The sequence below is a fragment of the Mastigoproctus giganteus genome, chromosome 3 (assembly GCF_048544385.1).
Source record: "Mastigoproctus giganteus isolate SK-2022 chromosome 3, ASM4854438v1, whole genome shotgun sequence".
In the NCBI taxonomy this organism is placed as follows: Eukaryota; Metazoa; Arthropoda; class Arachnida; order Uropygi; family Thelyphonidae; genus Mastigoproctus; species Mastigoproctus giganteus.
The window spans coordinates 24,014,874-24,035,265 of NC_143577.1; the positions used below are offsets into that span (position 1 = coordinate 24,014,874).

General features: G+C 36.9%; 1 protein-coding gene across 3 annotated transcripts in view; it reads left to right on the forward strand.

The window, feature by feature from the left end:
* The first annotated feature begins 290 nt into the window (after positions 1-290).
* LOC150087803 (mitochondrial potassium channel ATP-binding subunit) overlaps positions 291-20,392 on the forward strand; it is a 96,334-nt gene continuing 76,232 nt past the window's right edge. For 2 of the 3 annotated variants that reach the window (XM_090370432.1, XM_090370430.1), the window contains exons 1-2: positions 935-1,059; positions 15,503-15,598. In XM_090370432.1, coding sequence (XP_090226558.1) covers positions 15,510-15,598 — 89 coding nt within the window. In that variant the 5' untranslated portion in view covers positions 935-1,059; positions 15,503-15,509. Of the gene's footprint in view, positions 357-934; positions 1,060-15,502; positions 15,599-20,392 lie in introns of those variants that run through there. The other variant, XM_090370431.1, reaches the window with a different exon arrangement.

A 20,392-nucleotide genomic window follows, 5' to 3' on the forward strand; every position in this document is an offset into this window, starting at 1 on the left:
TTAGTTTATTTATTTTTCTCGTTTCTTGCGGTTCGTATTACTTTATTTAGCCTACTCATAGGACTGAAACCTTGTTGGGAAAAAGTGCAACTTGGGGTGGTACGAAAATAGCATTTAGCTACTTTCGCCTCTTACTTATTTTGTAATTGGCGTTTTTTAGCTTATCATGCAAAGATGAGTCATGTGACACATAGTTGCAAAATATTAACGATTATTTGAAACATCTTGTTTTTATTTACTTCACCTTTACTATTAATTTTTTTTTTCCATTAAAAACACCATTTTTAAATGGTGGATACGTGGCTTATAGCATGTAGATGTTTTGATCAGCTGGGTGTTATTATATTGGTTGTGTTGTATGTTTTGCTTTTTATCTAGTTTATTGGTTGACAGCATTTTAGTTATGTAGCGCGTAATACGTTTGTAATGTAGTACTTGTCTTCGGTGCACTTTTTCATTATTTTTCTTATTACAACGAGCGAAATTTGTTTCTCGTGATTTTTTTTTTTTTTGGTGTTATTTATTGTGCTTTAATTATGATCCTTTATGGCTGAAACTAGATTACTTAATATTGTTTTCGCTAACCTATTAAAAGTTATTGTATTTGTAAACGAATTCTAGCTATTTCGGCGTTGCATGATCTGTAGTTTACCTATCTTTGTTCATCTAATAAGAGGAGGGATCTTTTTAATTTATTATTTGGAAAATATAATTAAATCTATTTGTTTTTATTACAGTAAAAATTGTAATTATTTATAACAATAAACACCATGTTAGTTGTATTGCAATGAGACTAACATAGTATAAAACATTTAAGGGCAAAGGCCTCATGCTACGAGGTAGAATGACTAACATTATTATTGTTATTAGCCTTATGGTGCAAAGAAGCCCGAGACTTATGCTCCACCAGCCAAGAAAAAAAAATTTTTATGAATTATCCTGGAGAGAGAGAGAGAAGTAGAAGGGAATCACCAAGAAAGAGAAGAATGATGATATCCAGCTCAGGACCCTGGGTGTGCCAAGGCCATATTCACCAGATGTGAGCCTCTCGGGTTATAGGTTAGTGCAAAAGCATCATTTTAACGTAGCCATCTACCAAAGTAGTTAAATTAATTAATTAAAGTGGGCGTCTCCTTGGGCAGGAGCAGCAGTGCATAGCACACGCTTCTTGATTAGACCGGGGTTCGAGCCCGTGACCACCAAATACGAAGGATGCGGAAAGGTCAGGGAATGACCACCACATATCCCCGGAGCAATATGGCCTTAGTTGCTAATGCTCCTAAAAACCAAGTAACAAACAAACAATTAATTAAATTGGCATCGTTTTGGTTATATCTCATATTGTGAATACCTTCAAATGAGTTGCCATGGTATTGTACTACCTCGAATAAGTAACACTTCACCAGTGGAGAATACTGTTACTTATTCTCAGTGGATACCACCACCCAGACAGCACCGTTTCAAAGCTTGTTTGCTTCTCCTCAGTGGGTGGGCAAGTACCTTGGTGTTGCACTAGTGACAACCCAGTTATGAAGTATAACTTCACAATATGAGAGATGCCTGATGGCGTGCAGTGATATAGACTATAAAATATTTAAGGGCAAAGGCTTCATGCAGTGAGGTAGAATGACTAACATATAAGTTAGTGCAACAACATCTCTAAGGTACAAACTTTATTTTTAAAAAAAAAGTAGTTTTCCACTACACCAAACCAATTACCTGTACAAGCTTGGTAGTTATGCTAAAAATAATATGTACTATGACAGTTTCATTAGAATAATAGTATTGCAAATTGGAATAGAATACTATAATGTACTGAAATAAATTAAATTTTATTGCAATAAAAACATCTCTTAACATCTGTCATATTGTGAAGTTATACTTCATAACTGGGTTGTCACTATTGGAACACCAGGGGAAGCCAACAAGCTTTGAAACGGTGCCATCTGGGTGGTGGTATCCGCTGAGAATAAGTGACGGTAGTCTTCTCCACTGGTGAAGTGTTACTTATTCGAGGTAGTACAATACCATGGCAACTCATTGTGAAGGTATTCACAATATGAGATATAACCAAAACGATGCCAATTTAATTAATTTAACTACTTTGGTAGATGGCTACGTTAAAATGATGCTTTTGCATTAACCTGTATTATTATTTTTATTATTATAATTAGCCATATGATGCAAGGAAGCCTGAGGCTTTTGCTGCACCAGACAAAAAAAAAAAAATTTCTGAGTTACCCCAGAGAGAAAGAGAGAGGGGGTCAGACAGAAATAGAAGGGAATCACCAAGAAAGAGAAGAATGATGATATCCAGCTCAGGACCCTGGGTGTGCCAAGCCCATACTCACCAAATACCAGATGTGAGCCCCTGGGGTTATAAATATATTAGACATAGTATTATTGTAATAAAACTAACTTTATTACAGTACATTAAAGTAGTTTTATTGCAATTTGAAATACTATTATTCTAATAAAACTGTCATAAACTGTCATAATACATATTCTTTTTAGCATAACTACCGAGCTTGTATAGGTACTTGGTTTGGTGTAGTGGAAAACTATTTTTTTTTTTTTTTAAATAAAGTTTGTACCCTAGAGTGTAAACCAGCCTTTGATATTTATTGTCATAGGTTCCTTTGACATCACTGATAACAGGTCTCAGTTCCTGCAAGATATGATCTCTTTCTCTTGCTCCCTTATGCACACTGTAGCAGATTTAACAGGTTGGCAAAAAGAAAAAGCAGTAGCAATCATTATGTATAGTGATTCATATGGCTCACAATGAGCTATGAACATTATTTTCCGTTGTGTTTGTTTTTTCTTATAGTCCTCCACAAAGAACACTTGATTTTATATTTATTTAAAAAATAAAATAAATTTTCTGTTTTTATACTCTCGAACAACCACACTGTTGGATGAGTTCACAAGGTAGTGAAAATACAAGAAACAGCATCGTATTTAGCAGTCACAGGCTTGAACCTCAGTCACTGAAGGCTGTCTATTTATGTACTCTCGTGGCTGACCACTTGGCTACAGAGTGAATGCTTATTTATTCTTAGACATAAAAAAAAAGTTATAAGAACTAGTAATGAAAAGCAACTATGTATAGCAGTCCCAACCTACATAGACCACTTATTATTCCAATGTTTTGTGAGCATTCCATAATGGTTTCCAAAATGTATTTTTTGGTCCCTCCTTTGTATGAGTGAGTGGGTCACTTGTCCACAGAGTGTGAATGTGCATGTGTGGTCTGCCTGTGGTTGCATGTCACTTTGCTGTGCAGTGTTCATGCATTCAGTGCCTCGCTGTATTTTGTACATTGAGGGAATGAAAACAAGTTCTCTAATAAGAAGCAGATTAAGTTTTTGCAGGTCCTCATAATATTAGGCCTGCAAGATGGATCTATAGATAAATATTTGCATTGCATGTCCCATAACTTATTAGCATTAGCATTATTAGAGGCATCAAGCTTATACAGCATCAGCCAAAAAAAAAAAAAAACACAAAACAAAAAAAACTCCTGTCAACACAGACTTATGATAATGCATGCTTATTTGGTTGTATAAAAATCTTTTGTTACAATCCCTTCGTACTACATATTTTAGAAATAAAAAGCAATTTGTAACGTATCTATGAGTTTGTTTTTTAGTTTATGATACCAAGTTTATCATATACAAATGCCAAAAAGACTATATCAGGAATAAAAAGATATTCCTGATATGGTCAAGGCCAGAGGAGTTTACATATTCAATTTCACTGTAAACATACTGAATTCATTATAAAGGACAGCCAGGGTTTTCAGCATTACCAACATGCTGTGCATTTTTTCTCAAAAATGTATGTGCTCAAAACAATCTCCTTGTGGCCATGTGCATTAACCACCAGACCACAGCAAGATTAAGTTCTTAGAATAAATATTGAGGTGATCCTGGAAAGGCTAAAACATGTACAATATATATAAAAATGGTCAGGTAAACTATATTGTGGCCGAGATAGCCAGTCTTGGGTGGGGATTCTTTGCAACTGAAAATTAGTTTTTCATCCATCAAGTAAGCAAACTGACAACAGAATACATGCAGATTACAGACATAGTAAATTGCATCTATTTTACACTAATGCCTTATGATCTTAGCTTTCTTGGTGCTAATACTAAACAAAAACATAAGATAGCTAGGTAAATGCTAGTCAAAGAGTGCCTGAAAAGGCTACTAAGGTTAAAGATTGGGAAACATTAGTGTATAGTAATTTTATATATCACACTAATTGTAAAAAACTTCTGTTGCATCATTCTAAAAAGAAGATTTTAATTGTTTTCTTTTTTTTTTTTTGCAAAAACTGGCCTGTATATCTTATTCAGGGGTGTACAATATTCATATAAATACAATATTTATTTTTAATTTAAGTACCATGGCCACTGTAGCCAAGTGGTCAGGCACTGGGGTGCATAAGTACACATGCTTTCAGTGACCAGGGTTCAAGCCCGTGACTGCTAAATGCAGTGCTCTTTCTCATGTTCTCTGTATCTTGTGAACTCCTCTGCCTGTGTGGTTGTCCCAGAGTATAAATAGAAAATTTATTTATTTACAGTGTGCAAAGTTTGATTTTTCTATTTGTGAGGAGGGAAAATGAGAACCAACCCTGAGATGGCTCATTGCCACAGCTTGAAATCAATTAACTTAGAAAATACCTCAAAAATTGCAGTTTAAGAGGTTTAAGAGATATGTTTCCGATCTGCTATATGCAGTTTTTGTATTTTATGTAGAACCAAATACTATGAGGGCAACATCCTTTAATAAGCAGATGTTAACTGTTATAAGTGGAGGAGATAGGAATTTAGGGTGACTAAATTCCTATCTCCTTTACACAAGCATTTGTAGAGTAGTCTGTATGGAATATAATGGTACATCACTCTCCAAAAAGTATCCAGATACCTCTGGTTTCAGAGTCCATTCAACCTTTCTGGATAAAAAAAGTGACTTAAACCAGTATATAAGGAAGGTGCATGAACAAAATTAGTACAAGTTAGTTGTTCAGATCGTGCTACATAGAGCCAAATTGACTGATTTCAAGAAGGGTGTTATTGTTGGATCTCATATTGCTGAGAGCCTATGCCAACCAAATTCAAACATCAGTGTTATCAAAAAATGGAAGAGTGACAGCACCACTACCATCCACCAATACATGGAAAGACCATGGAGGCTTGCTCCATCTGAACAGATGGTACATGGAAGGGTAGTATGATATTCAGTTCTATTAGTCTCTAAGTAGGCCATAGAAAAGTGGAAATTGGTTCTCTGGCATTGTTTCTGATGAATCTCATTACATCCTATTCCAGTCAGATAAGCAGGTTTTTTTTTTTTTTTTTTTTTTAACCCCAAACACAAGAGGTATTAGAACCTATAGTACTTAGTACCAAGCTTGGGTTGGAGGTTGAGAAGGCGAAAGAAGATATTTGTTGGCATTAGACTTGAACTTCTGTAGACTGTAATTTTCAGGATATACATATGAAGGAAAGTTGTTCCAGAAAACAGCAGTTGAATGAATAAATGAGGAAGATGAAAAGTTGGTTCTGTGAGTTTGAAGTTGGACAGAAAATGGATGTTGGCTGGTGGCGGCACATGTTTGGACTGTTTTGAAAGAGAGAGCGGGAATTATAGAAGCCAATTCAGAAGAACAGTGCCCATGGAAATATCTGTAGAAAAGGCATGCAGCAGAAACAGTACGTCTATGAGATAGAGAGTGGAGAAACTCTGTTAGAGATGAGTCATTAATTAACCAACTACCCTCTTCTGAATGGAATCTAGAAGCCTGAGAGAGGTTTTGGGGGCACTGCCCCAGATGTGAGAATAATATTCCATGGTAGGGCGGATTTGAGATTTGTACAGAGTGAATAGCTGTTTGGAAGAAAAGTAATGCCCAAGAGCGAAAGAGAAAACCAAGTTTTTTAGATCCAGAGGAAGCAATATTTGGAATGTACTTATGCCAAGAGAGAGATTAGAAGTCAGGGTAATCCTAAAAGAGATATCATCTTGTCTAGAAATCGGAGTGTCACCAAAGATAAGCATTGGAGCAGAAGAATCCTTTTTGCGAGATATAAGACAGGACTGAGTTTTAGAAGGATTAAAATCAACTAAGTTGTCTTTGCCCCACTGGAGAATTACCCGGAGATTGGCATTTAAGGAATTGGTAGTGGATATTCGAGAAGTTGAAGCTGATTGAGCAGGTCAAGGTTTCTCAAACTGGAAAGTGGAATGCAATGTGCTATCATCTGCAAAACTATGGTTAGGATTTTTGATCAATGGTAGAAGGTCATTATTATACAAGAGGAAAAGAGTGGGGGGAAAGAACTGAACCTTGGGGAACACCAGCATTAGTGGAGAAGTTAGAAGACAGAGAGCCATCTACCATCACCCTCAGTGAGCAGTCAGAGAGAAAACTGGATAACCAATTACAAAAAACAGTTGGCAAACAATAAGATGGAAACTTGTTTAGAAGACCTTTATGCCAAACATGATCGAAAGCCTTTGAGTTGAAGGGATGTGGAGAATTCCTGGAGAATGCTTGTTGCTGAAGTGCATTGTGCCAACAGTGAAGTTTGGAGGAGGTAGGGTTATGGTGCAGTATTGTGGTATGGCCTAAGACATTTAGTATACTAGGCCATACCATGATGGTGGTGTGTGGGGAACCATGAATGCTGATGCTCACCTTAACATTTTGGACAAATGATGTGGCAGTTCTTTGGTACAGACCTAGGTTTATTTGACAGGATAATGCTACAGGCATTCTGCTGGCACTGTTTGTGAATGTTTCATGGATGTGAATGTACAAAAGACAGAATGGCTAGCAGATTTCAAATTTCAGTCCTTTGGAATACCAATGGCAAGAACTGGAACATTGGGTGAGGTCCAAACCAACACATCCCACACTGGTAGCTCACTAGTCACTGTTTTCTTTTGGGTGTAACATGGTTATTGAGGACTACAAGAAAATTGAGAACTATGCACAATCAAGTACTCTTTTGTCAGTTAGATCATATTTTGATTATAATTTGTAGGAATTGTGCAAATAAAATGGTTCAGATTAGAACTTGAGAATGGTTTTTTTTTTTGTGAAAAATGGTTGGAGCGCATTCTGCACACCAATCATTTATCATAATTGATGATGTGAAATATATGTAACTCATTGCAGTGCTAGGACCTGGAAGACTATTCAGGGCAAGTTTTGGAGTCAGACAGGATCTGAGTTCCCAGTGTGTTCATTGCCATCACACAAGCAAAATGAATTGTACATATTATGAAACTATGTTGCTATTAGAAGTGCCATCATTCAGCCATTAAAATAATATTCTGGTTTAATGCTATTTACTGACTTTTTTTTGTATTCCTTGAAGTGTGTGATTGCATATGGTTGATGTGCTCTTCCAATTAATCTTGTAAAATTTAAAATTAATCTTCTGGTGTATTTACCAAAATATTAATTTTATAATATAATATAATATAATTTTAATTATATTATGTTATAAATTACATTAGTTATATTAATAATATAAATTTTATTAATATATTATAACTGCAAGTATAACTGAATGTTGCAGCCCTTCTCTGGAAAGGACATCAGTGGAAAAATAACATTTACAAAGGTCTATTTATATACTACATAATGTCTGGGTTACCAGACATTATGTAGTATATAAATTTCAAGGGTATATTTAGTATATAAATATAAATTTTAAGAGGCAGTCAATTCTGGGTTACCAGAATTGACTGCCTCTCCTTGAAAATTATTTTTTACAGATTTTATTGAATTTTCCATTAAAATAAAAATTTCCAGATTTTATAATTTTAGAATGTGTTTCTGGAAAGGTGACTATAAATTGCTCTCTTTCTGGGTTAATATTCTGCACACACTACTAGCACTCTCTCTCTCTTTCTCTCTCTCTCTCTCTCTCTCTCTCTCTCTTAAAATGGTCAGCAGTGACATATTCACTTTACATACATTCAGATTTATATTGCTTTGTTAATGAAAATAGTTTTAATTCTTAGGAGAACAAACTTAGACATAACTGCAATGTTATTACATGTCTCATCTGTCCTCCATGACAGTATAGTGTTTTATTGATATTCATTTGAAGAGTCTGTGTTAGAGTTCAATTGTAGACTGGAGGAGGAGGAATTATAGCTTGGACACAGCATGGATTTTTTAAGGGGAAGTCTTGTCTGACCAATTTGATTGGATACTGTGATGTGGTCACAAAGCAACTGGATGCAGGGAATAACTTTGATATCGTATATTTGGATCTTAGAAAGGCTTTTGATATTGTTGCACATGGAAGGCTGCTGCACAAATTGGAGCAGTGCAGCATTGGAGGCAAATTGCTGCTATGGATAAAGGGATGGTTGAGTGGGAGAAGACAGAGTGGTAATCAGTGGACACTGCTCTTTGTGGACTAATGTTATTAGTGGGGTCCCTTAGGGTTCAGTGTTGAGTCCATTGTTAATGACAGTACGCTGCTGCAACAGGATCTAGAAAAGTTGAGCAGATGGGCTTGAGAGGTGGAAAATGAAGTTTAACATTGACAAATGTAAAGTACTACATATGGGAAGCAGTAACCCCAGAAGAACGTATCAACTCTGTGGTACTACACTGACAGTGGTAGAGAATGAAAAGAACCTGGGGGTAATTGTGCAGGCAGATATGAAGTTTTCTGAGCAGTGCAGACGGTCTACAAGAGTAGCTCATGGTGTCTTGTCAATGATATACAGGAATTTTTCTAGCAGGGATAAGGAGGTGATTATCCCCTTGTATAAGGTGATGGTTAGGCCACACCTTGAGTACTGTATACAGGTATGGAGGCCTCATTTTAAGAAGGATGTAGAGCTGTTGGAACGAGTATAGAGAAGGGCAACAAGATTAGTGAATGGAACAAAGGGTTGCTCTTAAGAAGAAAGGCTTAAGTTTTGCAGATTACAGTGTCTGGAGACTAGGCACCAGCGAGGTGATCTGATAGAGGTGTATAAAGCCTTGAATGGTTTGAGAATGCTCAATGTTGATGGGATTCTTCCTCTTGCTCAGAATAATCACCTTGAGAGGGCATAAATTCAAATTGAGGAAAGACAGTTGTAGGATAGATGTGTGGAAGTTTGCCTTTAGCCAGTGGGTAGTTGATTGGTGGAACAGACTTCCATCTTTTGTTGTGGAAGTTGATAGTATAAATAAATTTGAGCTGGACAGGTATTTGGAACGAATGGAGGGGTAAAATCGGAGCATTTTTTTGGCTGATGCTGCATAAGCTTGCTTACTTGCATTGTATGCCTTTACTAATGCTAGTTTCTAAAGGCATCTTCAAATGGGGTTGTAATTAGATAATTTAAACCAGAGGGAATACGGTTTTTAATATTTCAGGTTTTTTGGCCTATAGAATATGCAAATTAGCTTGTGAACGACTTGTATAGACATAATACACATGATACAATATGTTGTAAGTCACTGATTGAGCTAAAAACATAGCAACAACAACAGCGATTGTCTCATCTTTTAAATGAATGGCAGATTAATCTTATGGAGATGTCATTTTCACAAGTTAGGATTAAATTTGAAAGTGTCTACAATTCTGTCCAGACACAATAAACATAGGAGGGAGAATATGGTGAGAGCCTTGTCACTCAGTATATGGATCTTGCAAAACTGTTCAAGGAGGCTCAGGGAGTACAATTTTTCTCAGCATAGTTTGTATTTGTTAAGAGGAGAGATTATTTGCAAGAATATTTGCTGTTACTAATTGAGGTAATGTTAGGTGGGTGGTAAGTGACTCTTGCACTGCTGCTATTGGAACATGCAACAGCCTGGAAAGCAAGATTTTGGGGATTTCAAGGCCTGCTTGGGGGGGGGGATCCTCATGGAACGAGAAAATATATGGGATGTGTTAGGGTAACTAAGGATAGGTGCATGTATGCTTGCATATACACTAATGTTAGGTGCATGTATGCTTGCATATACACTAATGTTAGGAGCATTGTAAATGAATTTGAAGTACTGGTTAAGTCATAAAATGTGAACATTGTAGGGATATTAGAGATGTGGTATCACTCAGACAGAAGGGATGCAGAAGCACTGGGAAAACAAAAGATTAGGTGTGGTTATAGACCTGATGACTGTGATGAGTATAAAAAATAGCTACATAGACAAGTAGATTGGGCCAGTAAATCAGAATACCTTGTAATGGGGGGTTTTAACTTTCTGGATATTGATTGGAAGTTGTGGGTGGTCACTCACACATTAGCAAGCAAGACTTGTGGATTTATTGGATAACTGTTTACTCAACAGCATGCCAAAGAGGCAGCAAGAGAAAGCAGTACTCTTTATCTGATTATCGGAGCAATTCTTCATGCATTAAGAATCTGTAGATAAAAGAACCGCTATGTGGCAGTGATCACAGTGTATTAATTTGTGATTTTACTTAAAGATATAGCTACCGTCAAGAGTAAAGAGAAGGCTTTTGCTTTTGTAAAGATGACTACAGTGGTCTCAGAGAGCTTTTATATTCTATGCAGTGGGATCTATTGATGATGATGTTACTAACAGAAATTTCTAAATGGGACAAATTCAGGGAGGTAATCACAGACGCTACTAGACTTTTTATACCAACTAAGAGATACATTTCCAGCCTAAATAGATGTCAGATGAACTGATGAGTCTTGTAGCAGTTAAGAAAAATGCATGGATGTATATAATTTATCAGGTAACACAAATGCTAAGAATGTTAATAGTAATAGTATTTGCCATATAGTGCAAGGAAGCCACAGGCTTTTACTACACAGTATAATATAATCTGCCTCAGCTTGCCTTGGGTCAGGCAAGCTTAATTAGATTAAGAGAAGTCTTTGGCAAAGGATGTAAAGAAAAACATCAGCTTTCTTTACTTTTGTAAACAGTAGAATGAAGGGGATGAATCACATTAGTCCACTTGATATATATAGTTTAACTGTTGATGATCCTGCTCAGGTTGCTGACAAACTGAATAGGTATTTTGCATCTGCATTCACACATGAGGAATTTTTTAGGGAAGGGAACACTAGAAGTTTATCAAATTCTAACAGGGAGCTAAATGATTTTGTGATAATTGAGAGGAAAGTGGAAGAGCAATTGTTGAAGCTAAACATGAAAAAAGCATCTGGTGTGGATGGGATCTGTCCAATTATATTGAGTGAGGCAAGAAAGGAGGTATGAAAATGGATATGCAAATGTTTCAATTCACAAGGGGGGATCAAAGGATGACATGAGTAATTGCAGACCTGTTAGTTTAACTTCTGTTCCAGAGAAATAATGGAGTCACTGGTTAAAGAAGTAATGCAGGACCACCTGGGCAGGAGTGCAGTTATATTGTATTTGCAGCATGGATTTGTTAAGTGCAATCTTGTCTGACCAATCTAACTGGATAGTATGCAGTAACAAAGGAACTGGATGCAAAAAATAATTTTGACATCATATACTTATATTTCAATAACGCTTTTAATACTTTTGCACATAAAAGACTGCTATATAATTTATAAATTGGAGCAGTGTGGCATTAAGGGTAAGTTACTGCTATGGATAAGGGCATAGTTGAATGGGAGAAGACAGAGTGGTTATCAGTGGTTAACAACAGTAAGCAAGGTATGCGTCTGCAAAAAGATCTGGAAAAATTAGGCAGATGGGCTGAGAAATTGCAGTTGAAGTTTAACATTGACAAATGCTAGTTACTGCATATGGGTATAGCAGTAATACCAGATTAACATATCAACTGTGTGGTACTGCACTCAGGGTAGTGGATAATGAAAAAGACCGGGGGGGGGGGTTATTGTGCAGTCAGATATGAAGTTCTCTGAGAAGTGCAGACAGCCTGCCAAGACAGTTCATGCAGTTTTGTCAATGATATACAGGAATTTTGCCACCAGGGATAAAGAAGTATTTATCCCTTTGTATAAGGCAGTGATTAGGCCACACTTTGAGTATTGCATACAGGTATGGACACCTCATTTTAGAAGGTATGTGGATCTTCTGGAATAGGTGCAGAGAAGGGCAATGAAATTGTGAGGTAAACAAAAGGATGCTCTTACCAATAAAGGCTTCAGTTTTACAAATTTCAGTATGGAGACTATGCACCTGCAATATTATTTTATTGAGCTGTTTAGGGCTCTGAATGGATTGAACGAGCTCATTGTTGATGATGGCATTCTTCCTTTTGCTCAGACTACATAACATGAGTTGGCATCAATTAAAATCAAGGAAGGATGGTTGCAAGATAGTTGTGTGGAAGTTTGCCTTTGGCCACTGGGCAGTTGATTATTGTAGCAAACTTTCATCTGGTGTTGTGGAATGGGTAGTTTGAATAAATTCATTGAAGAACTAGACAAACTATTGGAAGGGATGGACTGGTGTGGGAAGTTTCGTTTTTTTTGACTGATACTGTGTAAATTGATTTTTTTCATCATTTGCCACTATTAATACTAATTAGATGTACCCAGCATAACACATGCCATCTTTCTGATTATGGCATAAATAGTTTAATCTAGATCCTTCAGTCTTCACCATTCTTGTTTAGTGGTGATATAATTCTACAGCAGTCACCTATGGGATATATGCATATGGCTTTTTTTTGCAGGTGGTTCCCAGTCTTCTCCAACAAATATTGCAGCAACCTCCGTTTTGGATGTAGGTGCATTATATCGTCTCTTATTTCCTATGTCATGCTCTTCCAAATTAATTACAGCTTGTTGATTATTCGCATCTGATACTTCTATTTGATTAATCCTATGGTGTTTTGCCCATCTTCTCATTTCCAATCTTGCTTCTCTTTCTTCTGTGTTTTCTGTCTGTCTTTGTAGTCGCAGAGTCTCGTTTCAGTCTCTTAGTCCAGGTCTTCTATAAATGCCATGCACACATTCATTGTTGGATTGGCCTGGGTTATTTGATGCATTTTTTTATATGATTCAGTAAATGGATTAACTTGTCGGCATCTCGTCCAATTGCATTACTTCGGCTATACACCTTTGGTTTGATTGTTTTTCAAGCTGTTTTGTTGTTGCTTTAGCAGAATCAAAAATATAAAGTTGTCCATATCCTGGCTTGTTTGCCTTGTTTGGATATAATGGTGAGGCCAAATAATAAATATGGCCGTGAATTCTAAAACAGTATGGACCATTTCCATGGTGATTTAATATCTGTGCCCATTGATGCAAACGGCATTGCTGAGTTGTGGGCAGGAGCGGGAGTGCAGTAGCACACGCTCTTTGAGTAGACCGGGGTTCAAGCCCCTAACTGCTGAATACGGTCGATCTGCCAATCCGCACTGGACCAGCGTGGCAGATTATGGTCCATTTCCCTCAACATGAATTGTTGAGGAGGCTTCCATCCTGCAGTGGGTTGATAATGGCTGCACTTTACCTTTTATATGTTCTCTGTAGGTATTTGCTTCATGTGTATTCCCTGTAAGCAGCTCTTGTAATAGAATAGGCGTCTCAGACAGTGGGTCAAGTAAAACCATTCCATCATGACAGCATTTAGTGTATTTATTTGATGTGTTTAACTCATGACCCCCAATATCTTGCATTGCAATACTCACAGTTGTAACACATTTCCTATGTCATGTTCTTCCAAATTAATTACAGCTTGTTGATTATTCGCATCTGGTACTTCTATTTGATTAATCCTATGGTGTTTTGCTCATCTTCTCATTTCCAATCTTGCTTCTCTTTCTTCTGTGTTTTCTGTCTGTCTTTGTAGTCACAGTCTCGTTTCAGTCTATTAGATCTCTCCTCCTCTTCTTTTAAATTTTCTCAAAGTTCTTACACACCGTTTAGCCATTTTTATACTTTCTTAAAACCTAGAACGGTTTATTAAAATTGAAGACAGATAAAAAATATAATAATAATAATAATAAAATAAACATACATCAATAGCTTTCAGGCATAGCTTGCCTTTCTTCAGTCGAAAAATGTTCGACTTCAGTACAAAAATTAATAAAGAATGCCAGGTATGGTGGTCATGTGAGGTGAACCATATGAAAGGGTGCTGGCAACAATTAGCAGTTGGAAAATTTGGGCAGCATACCTAAGCATTTTATATATATATATATAAAATGCTTAGTATATATATATATTAAAATGCTTAATATATAATATTAAAAATAATTGCATTTTCCACTATTAATACTACTATTAATTAAGATGCTTAAATCTGCTGGCAATGAAAAAAAAGTGAGAGAACAGGATAGTCCTTGTAATTCCATATAATTTAATAATGATTATTATTTTATCAGTATTAATTTATAATACCATATATTTAATTTAAAAGGAATGATATATTTTTATTTTCCATATTCTTTAAGTTATGGCTATTTTTGTTCCTGGATTTGAATAGGAAGAGATGGTAACTCTATCTATGAATTAGTATCATGGTATCAATTAATCAAATTGCTTGGATTAATACAGGCATATGTTCTATAAGATACTGAAAAGAAAATTGAAAAGGAGCAGCTGAGAGAATAACTAAAAAAGTTATTTCCCTCTGTGAAAATTTGTTGGTTGCAGCACTTGCCAATGACTTTTGGTTATTAGGTTAATGGGTTAGCTCTTCTAGTGACTGTTTTGTGAAGAGAGAATTCCTTAAAGTTAATTTGGCAGATTTCATGATCCTGAAAGCTTCTTCTGAGGAGACAGAGCTAGAGATGACTCTTGGAGAATATGCCTGTGTCATTGGTGGGATCTAAGGTAGGGGAGGATTACAGTTATTGGAGAAAGCTATAGTGTAAAATATGTGGGAGTGAGAAAGAGCAGAAGGAGGCAAGGTAAGAGAGAGATCTGTGGTTGGCTATTGCAGGGACTAGATATGGGGGAAATAGTGTGACCTTCCACTCCATTACAAACAGCCACACCTTTGATGCAACCAGCCAAGAATTCTAGCCATAAAGAAACCCCAGAAAAGAAGAAACTTCATAAAGTCATCAGAATTCCAATTCCAGCAACATCAAATAGGAATGGCAGAGGATATGCCCACCAACTGACTCAACTTGTTCTCCTGTATCTTATCTCTTCTTAGCCGACCACAGTTTTATGGCCATTTGTCCAAGTGACATTGCAAAATGAAAATTACTAGTTGCCTTGCTACACAATAAGTTGCCTCCTATATAATGAAATTTTTGTTTTTACTGATTTATAAATTTAAACTCGCCTAATAGGCAGTAGGTGTTGAGACACTGGAATAAGTTGCCTCCCAACGTGGCAGAGACAGTGAGTCTGGGTAGATTCAAGGAAGAATTGGATGATTACCTTTTGGGAGTGGGAATAGTATGAATATTCTGTTTTATTTTATTATTTTATTTTTATTTATTTTTTGGCTGATGCAGAAAAAGGTCTGCTTTCTTGTATCATTTGGCCTAACTAATAGTGTACAAAATATTTGTTCTCATAAACTTGAATTTTCTCTGATCTTTTAAATTAATATCAAATTTTGTTTTCTCTAGGTGAAGCATGGCAAATCTTCTGTTAACAAGAATAGTTAATAAGCAGTGGTATCTATCTGCTACCAAGCCTATAAGTAAAAATTGGACAGTGCTCAAGTAAGTTATTTAAATACAAATTCCTCATCCACAAGGTACACAACCCATAACACTCAAGCATAGAAGCATGGTGAAAACACATAGTTAATAATAACGATAAACACATCAATGAAAGAATAATTATATTGATGTAGTTTTCATGATTGAATGAAAATTTAGAATCACAGCAATAACAATTTAAAGTAGATCCGTTTTATGGGGAAAAATGAAATATAATAATAAATAATAATAACAATAATTTATTATTTATTACTGTAATAAATGATAAAAATTTTATTTATTATAATAAATATATTTTTAATATATTTATTAAAAATAATGAATTTTAATGTAAAATTAAAAAAGAAGCCTTTGATTTTCATAAAACAGTATAGTATATGGAATCATAGTTCTAAAGTCAGTTTCATTGCATTGACTCTTATGGTATAATATATACTAGCCCCAAAGCCTGCTGATGAAAATCACCAGTGTCTATACTGCATTGCATTATTTATGCATTTTTTAATGTATCTGCTGCATTTGTTTATATGTTTTTACAAACATACAAGTTTTACCTATATGTTTGTATGCTTTGGGGTCCACTATGTTCAGCATTAATTAATAAAATGACTCAATTCACTGGGTGTGAATTGTGTATTTGTAATGGCTAAGAGTGTATACAGGATAAAAGAATTAAATTATATTGAAGATAAATATACAGTAAGCAGGCTTCAGGATGTATTGTTCTTGGCTGCTACCTATTTGGTGGATTCCAGTTGCTAGTATGTGCAGTTTACTTACCCCCACCTGTTGCAGATCAATGCATTACTAATTTCTCTGCTTGGCTCTTGATTTCGATCAAGTGCAACCAGAGAATGATAATTTTGAAAGACTTCAACTTGTCCCTGCTAGCTGCAGTTTGAAGCTCCTTGGTGGGTTAATTTTTGATCTGTCAAATCTCAGCATTCATTGCATTTATATCCTCCTCCCTTTCGTGGAGAAGCCACATTACAGAGAATCTTTTCCAGCGAGGAGTGTTGAAGTGGTAATCAGTTCTAATTCAGTATTTCCCTCTGACCACAGGCTGATTGAAACATCTCTTATCCTTGTGTCAAAAGAATGCTGTAACCAATCAAACCCAATTAAAAAGATCAGGAAGGCTGTCTGTGATCCAAAATATGTAAAAATTGAAATGTCAATAGACCTCGTTAGGTTCTACCCCTGGAAACTCTCTGTGAAATTGATATAGAGGAAGCTGCATTTTGGTTTCAGAGATGATTGTCTTTCATTGCTAGAGTGGCCATGTTAAGAGTATGTATCATCTGCCTACACATGAAGCCATGGTTGTCCAGCATCCTAATGAACCAATTTAAGGGATCCTCAGAAAGCCTCCGTAGCCGAGTGGTCAGGAGCGGGAGTGCAGTAGCACACGCTCTTTGAGTAGACCGGGGTTCAAGCCCCTGACTGCTGAATACGGTCGATCTGCCAACCCGCACTGGACCAGCGTGGCAGATTATGGTCCGTTTCCCTCAACATGAATTGTTGAGGAGGCTTCCATCCTGCAGTGGGTTGATAATGGCTGCACTTTACTTTACAGAAAGATCATAATCGGCTTATGCACTAGCCAGAAGCACCTTCCAGAAATCCAAGAAGCACAGGCAATCATCTCTTTTATGGAGAAGAGGATTGCCTGTGACCAGTGATCCTGGTTGACCAGTCACATCTGGTCAACAGAAAAATGGCGCAATCATGTAATGCAGTTCTTCAAAACAGACAGTGGAGCAGCAGGCTTCCCATTACGTGGGAAGAACAGTGCCCATTATGGCGTAATTAACCTAAGCAATGTATCACTTTGTAAAGAGGAGCTAATCAAAGCCATCAACGCCCTGTATGATAAGAAAACAATGGGAAGTGACTCAATTCTCATGTTTTACCTTAAAATTGCTTCCTACTTCATCAGCAATGAGCTGACGAAGTTGTACAACAGCATCTTACAACAGGGGGTGTAAGATGCTGTCCCAGTCACTTGCCTGAATTACAGAGTCATCCCAGTTCCAAAGGTGCAAAACCTGGCCTCATCTGCTGACTACAGGCCAATTTCTATTTCCTTCCCTTTTCTCTAATTCCTAGAGAAGTGCATGTTCAAAGTGGTTACTAATCAGATCCTTTCCCAGAGACCTCAGCATATACATTATGCACTCTCACAAAGGTCACAAATAACACATCTACAGGTTCTAAATTTGAAAACCCTTCAGGCTTGGGAATAAGGCTCTGTTCTTCATGCTGTTTTCCTGAATCTGAAAGCAGCCTTTGACTCAGTGCAGCTTATTTCTCTCATGGAGAACTACTACGGTTTCACAGGTGTCTCTAGGTGCCTCCGTAGCCAGGTGGGCAGGAGCAGCAGTGCATAGCACACGCTTCTTGATTAGACCGGGGTTCGAGCCTGTGACCACCAAATACGGAGGATGCGGAAAGGTCAGGGAATGACCACCGCATATCCCCGGAGCAATATGGCCTTAATTACTAATGCTCCTAAAAACCAAATAACAAACAACATAACAAACTGCATCACTAAACAGGTTTGTTTGTTCATTCCCTGACCCTTTCTGCAACCTCCGTATTTGGTGGTCACGGGCTCGAATCCCTGTCTAATCAAGAAGCGTGTGCTACGCACTGCTGCTCCCGTCCACCTGGCTACGGAGGCACCCACTAAACAGGTGGAATTCAGTATACCCCAAGGTGAATTGTTGTCGGCACTGCTTTTTTTGGCAATTTTTATACCTCTAATGAATGAGATACTTGCATTATGGCCTGTGCCGATGATATTGTATGGTATCTACCAAGCCCTTCTAACATTCACCAGACCTGGTAAAAGAATTATTGAATTCTGTTATCTTTGACAAGTATCTGTCCTCTTTCTGTGAATACGCCACCTATTTTGCGCTTGAACTAAACCCTGGAAAATCGAAATACATCATCTTCTCGCCTAGAGCACAAGTAGACCTGAATCCAGCAACAAGAACATGCCCCATTGTGGGACATGTTCTTGTTGCTGCTCATTCCATAAAATTTTTAGGGGTGGTGATACTGGATGAAAATCTAACATATAAGGAACAAATCCAGCAAATGCATTTAAGAGCATTACAGGCTTTCTGGGGCGTGAAATTCAATCTGTGTAGATCATAATAAGGAAACAGTCAGAAAATCTCTCCTCTATTACTTCAACTCTATCATCTGTTATGGTATTGAAGTTTGGTCCGCCAGTCCTCTCTCTCCAGTATGAAGACACTTTGGAGTCTAGAATTCTGGGTCCTAAAGTGGGCCAACAGTTGGGATCACCTATCCTATATGACATCAAAATTAGAGCTCTGCAAAAATCTCAGCTACATCCCACTTGGCATATTCTTGGAAGCTCATAATGGCACTTAATCTGAGCTCTACTGTTCACGACTTCATCAACATACATCTGGTAAATTGTGGGCTGGAAAATCATCAGAACTAATATCAACTCCCACTGAAATATGTCTAGACTGTCTCAATCGTTCTAGCATGTTATATCTAGAGTGTACTCTACTGTATAATCATTATTTCAGGACTAGTTCAAAATGTAATTAGCTATAATTCAAATTTGATTATATTAGCTTTATGTTGGTGGAAATAAGGTCTTAGCAGTTTCTATGTATTTCCTATATATTCTACATAGTTTTCTATGTATTTAATATAATGTCTCCAGTTAATTGTTAGATTTATCTGGTTGTTTGTAGTGGGAATCGTATCCTTGTACAATTTTGTGATTAAAGAATTTTTTTATTATTATTATTGAACAGCTCCCCCCCCCCCACGACACACACACACACACACACACACACACACACACACACACACACACACACACACACACACACACACACACACACATGCATGGTTAATGGCCAAACGATCAGATTTGACTTCCCTAATGATGTCGTTTTGTTCCTTCATACTGTCATTAATATAATGCCCTGTCTCTCCCTGATATACCATCTCACACATCGTGCACTGGACCTGGTAAGCCCCAAAGACATCACAATCAAGAACCAGTGGTGAGCACAATTGAGAGGTCATAAAGTTGAAATAATCAGTTGTGAATTTTTGATAATCGAATGGAAAAGTATAATTGGAAATGTGCCCAATGCAAGGGGAACACACACACAGAGAGAGAGAGAGAGAGAGAGAGAGAGAGAGAGAGAGAGAGAGAGAGAGAGAGAGAGAGAGAGAGAGAGAGAGAGAGAGAGAGAGAGAGAGAGAGAGAGGGGTCTTGTGACATAAATCAGCGAACAACTGAAGTTTGATAACATCAGTTTGTTTGATTCTGATCACTGGCATTTATTTTTTATTTATATATATTTTTAATAGTTTATGGGAATCATTCAATTACTCTACTCTGCATTTAGAAAACAATTCACTGAAGTTTTCTAAATGCAGAGTAGTGTAATTGAATGATTCCCATAAACTGTTATTTTTATTATTAAAATAATCAAATAATAAAAATAAGAAAGAAAGAAAAATGCTAGTGACCAGAATCAAACTGAAGTTATCAAACTTCAAGTTGTTCTATAGCCAGGAAATAGGGTCAACCAGTGTTGGGAGTGAGGAATGATGACACTTTTCCTGTTTCTGTTATTGGGAATGATTGGATAGGGAACTTTGGCAATGATTCTGGGTTGGTCAGGTTGAAGGAGTGCCCTTCAGAGATAGAATGGAAGTCTACATCACTTTCGGTTGCATTAGCTGATCTAGCGTCAGAACAGTGTTCTTTTATAGTGTCCCAATACA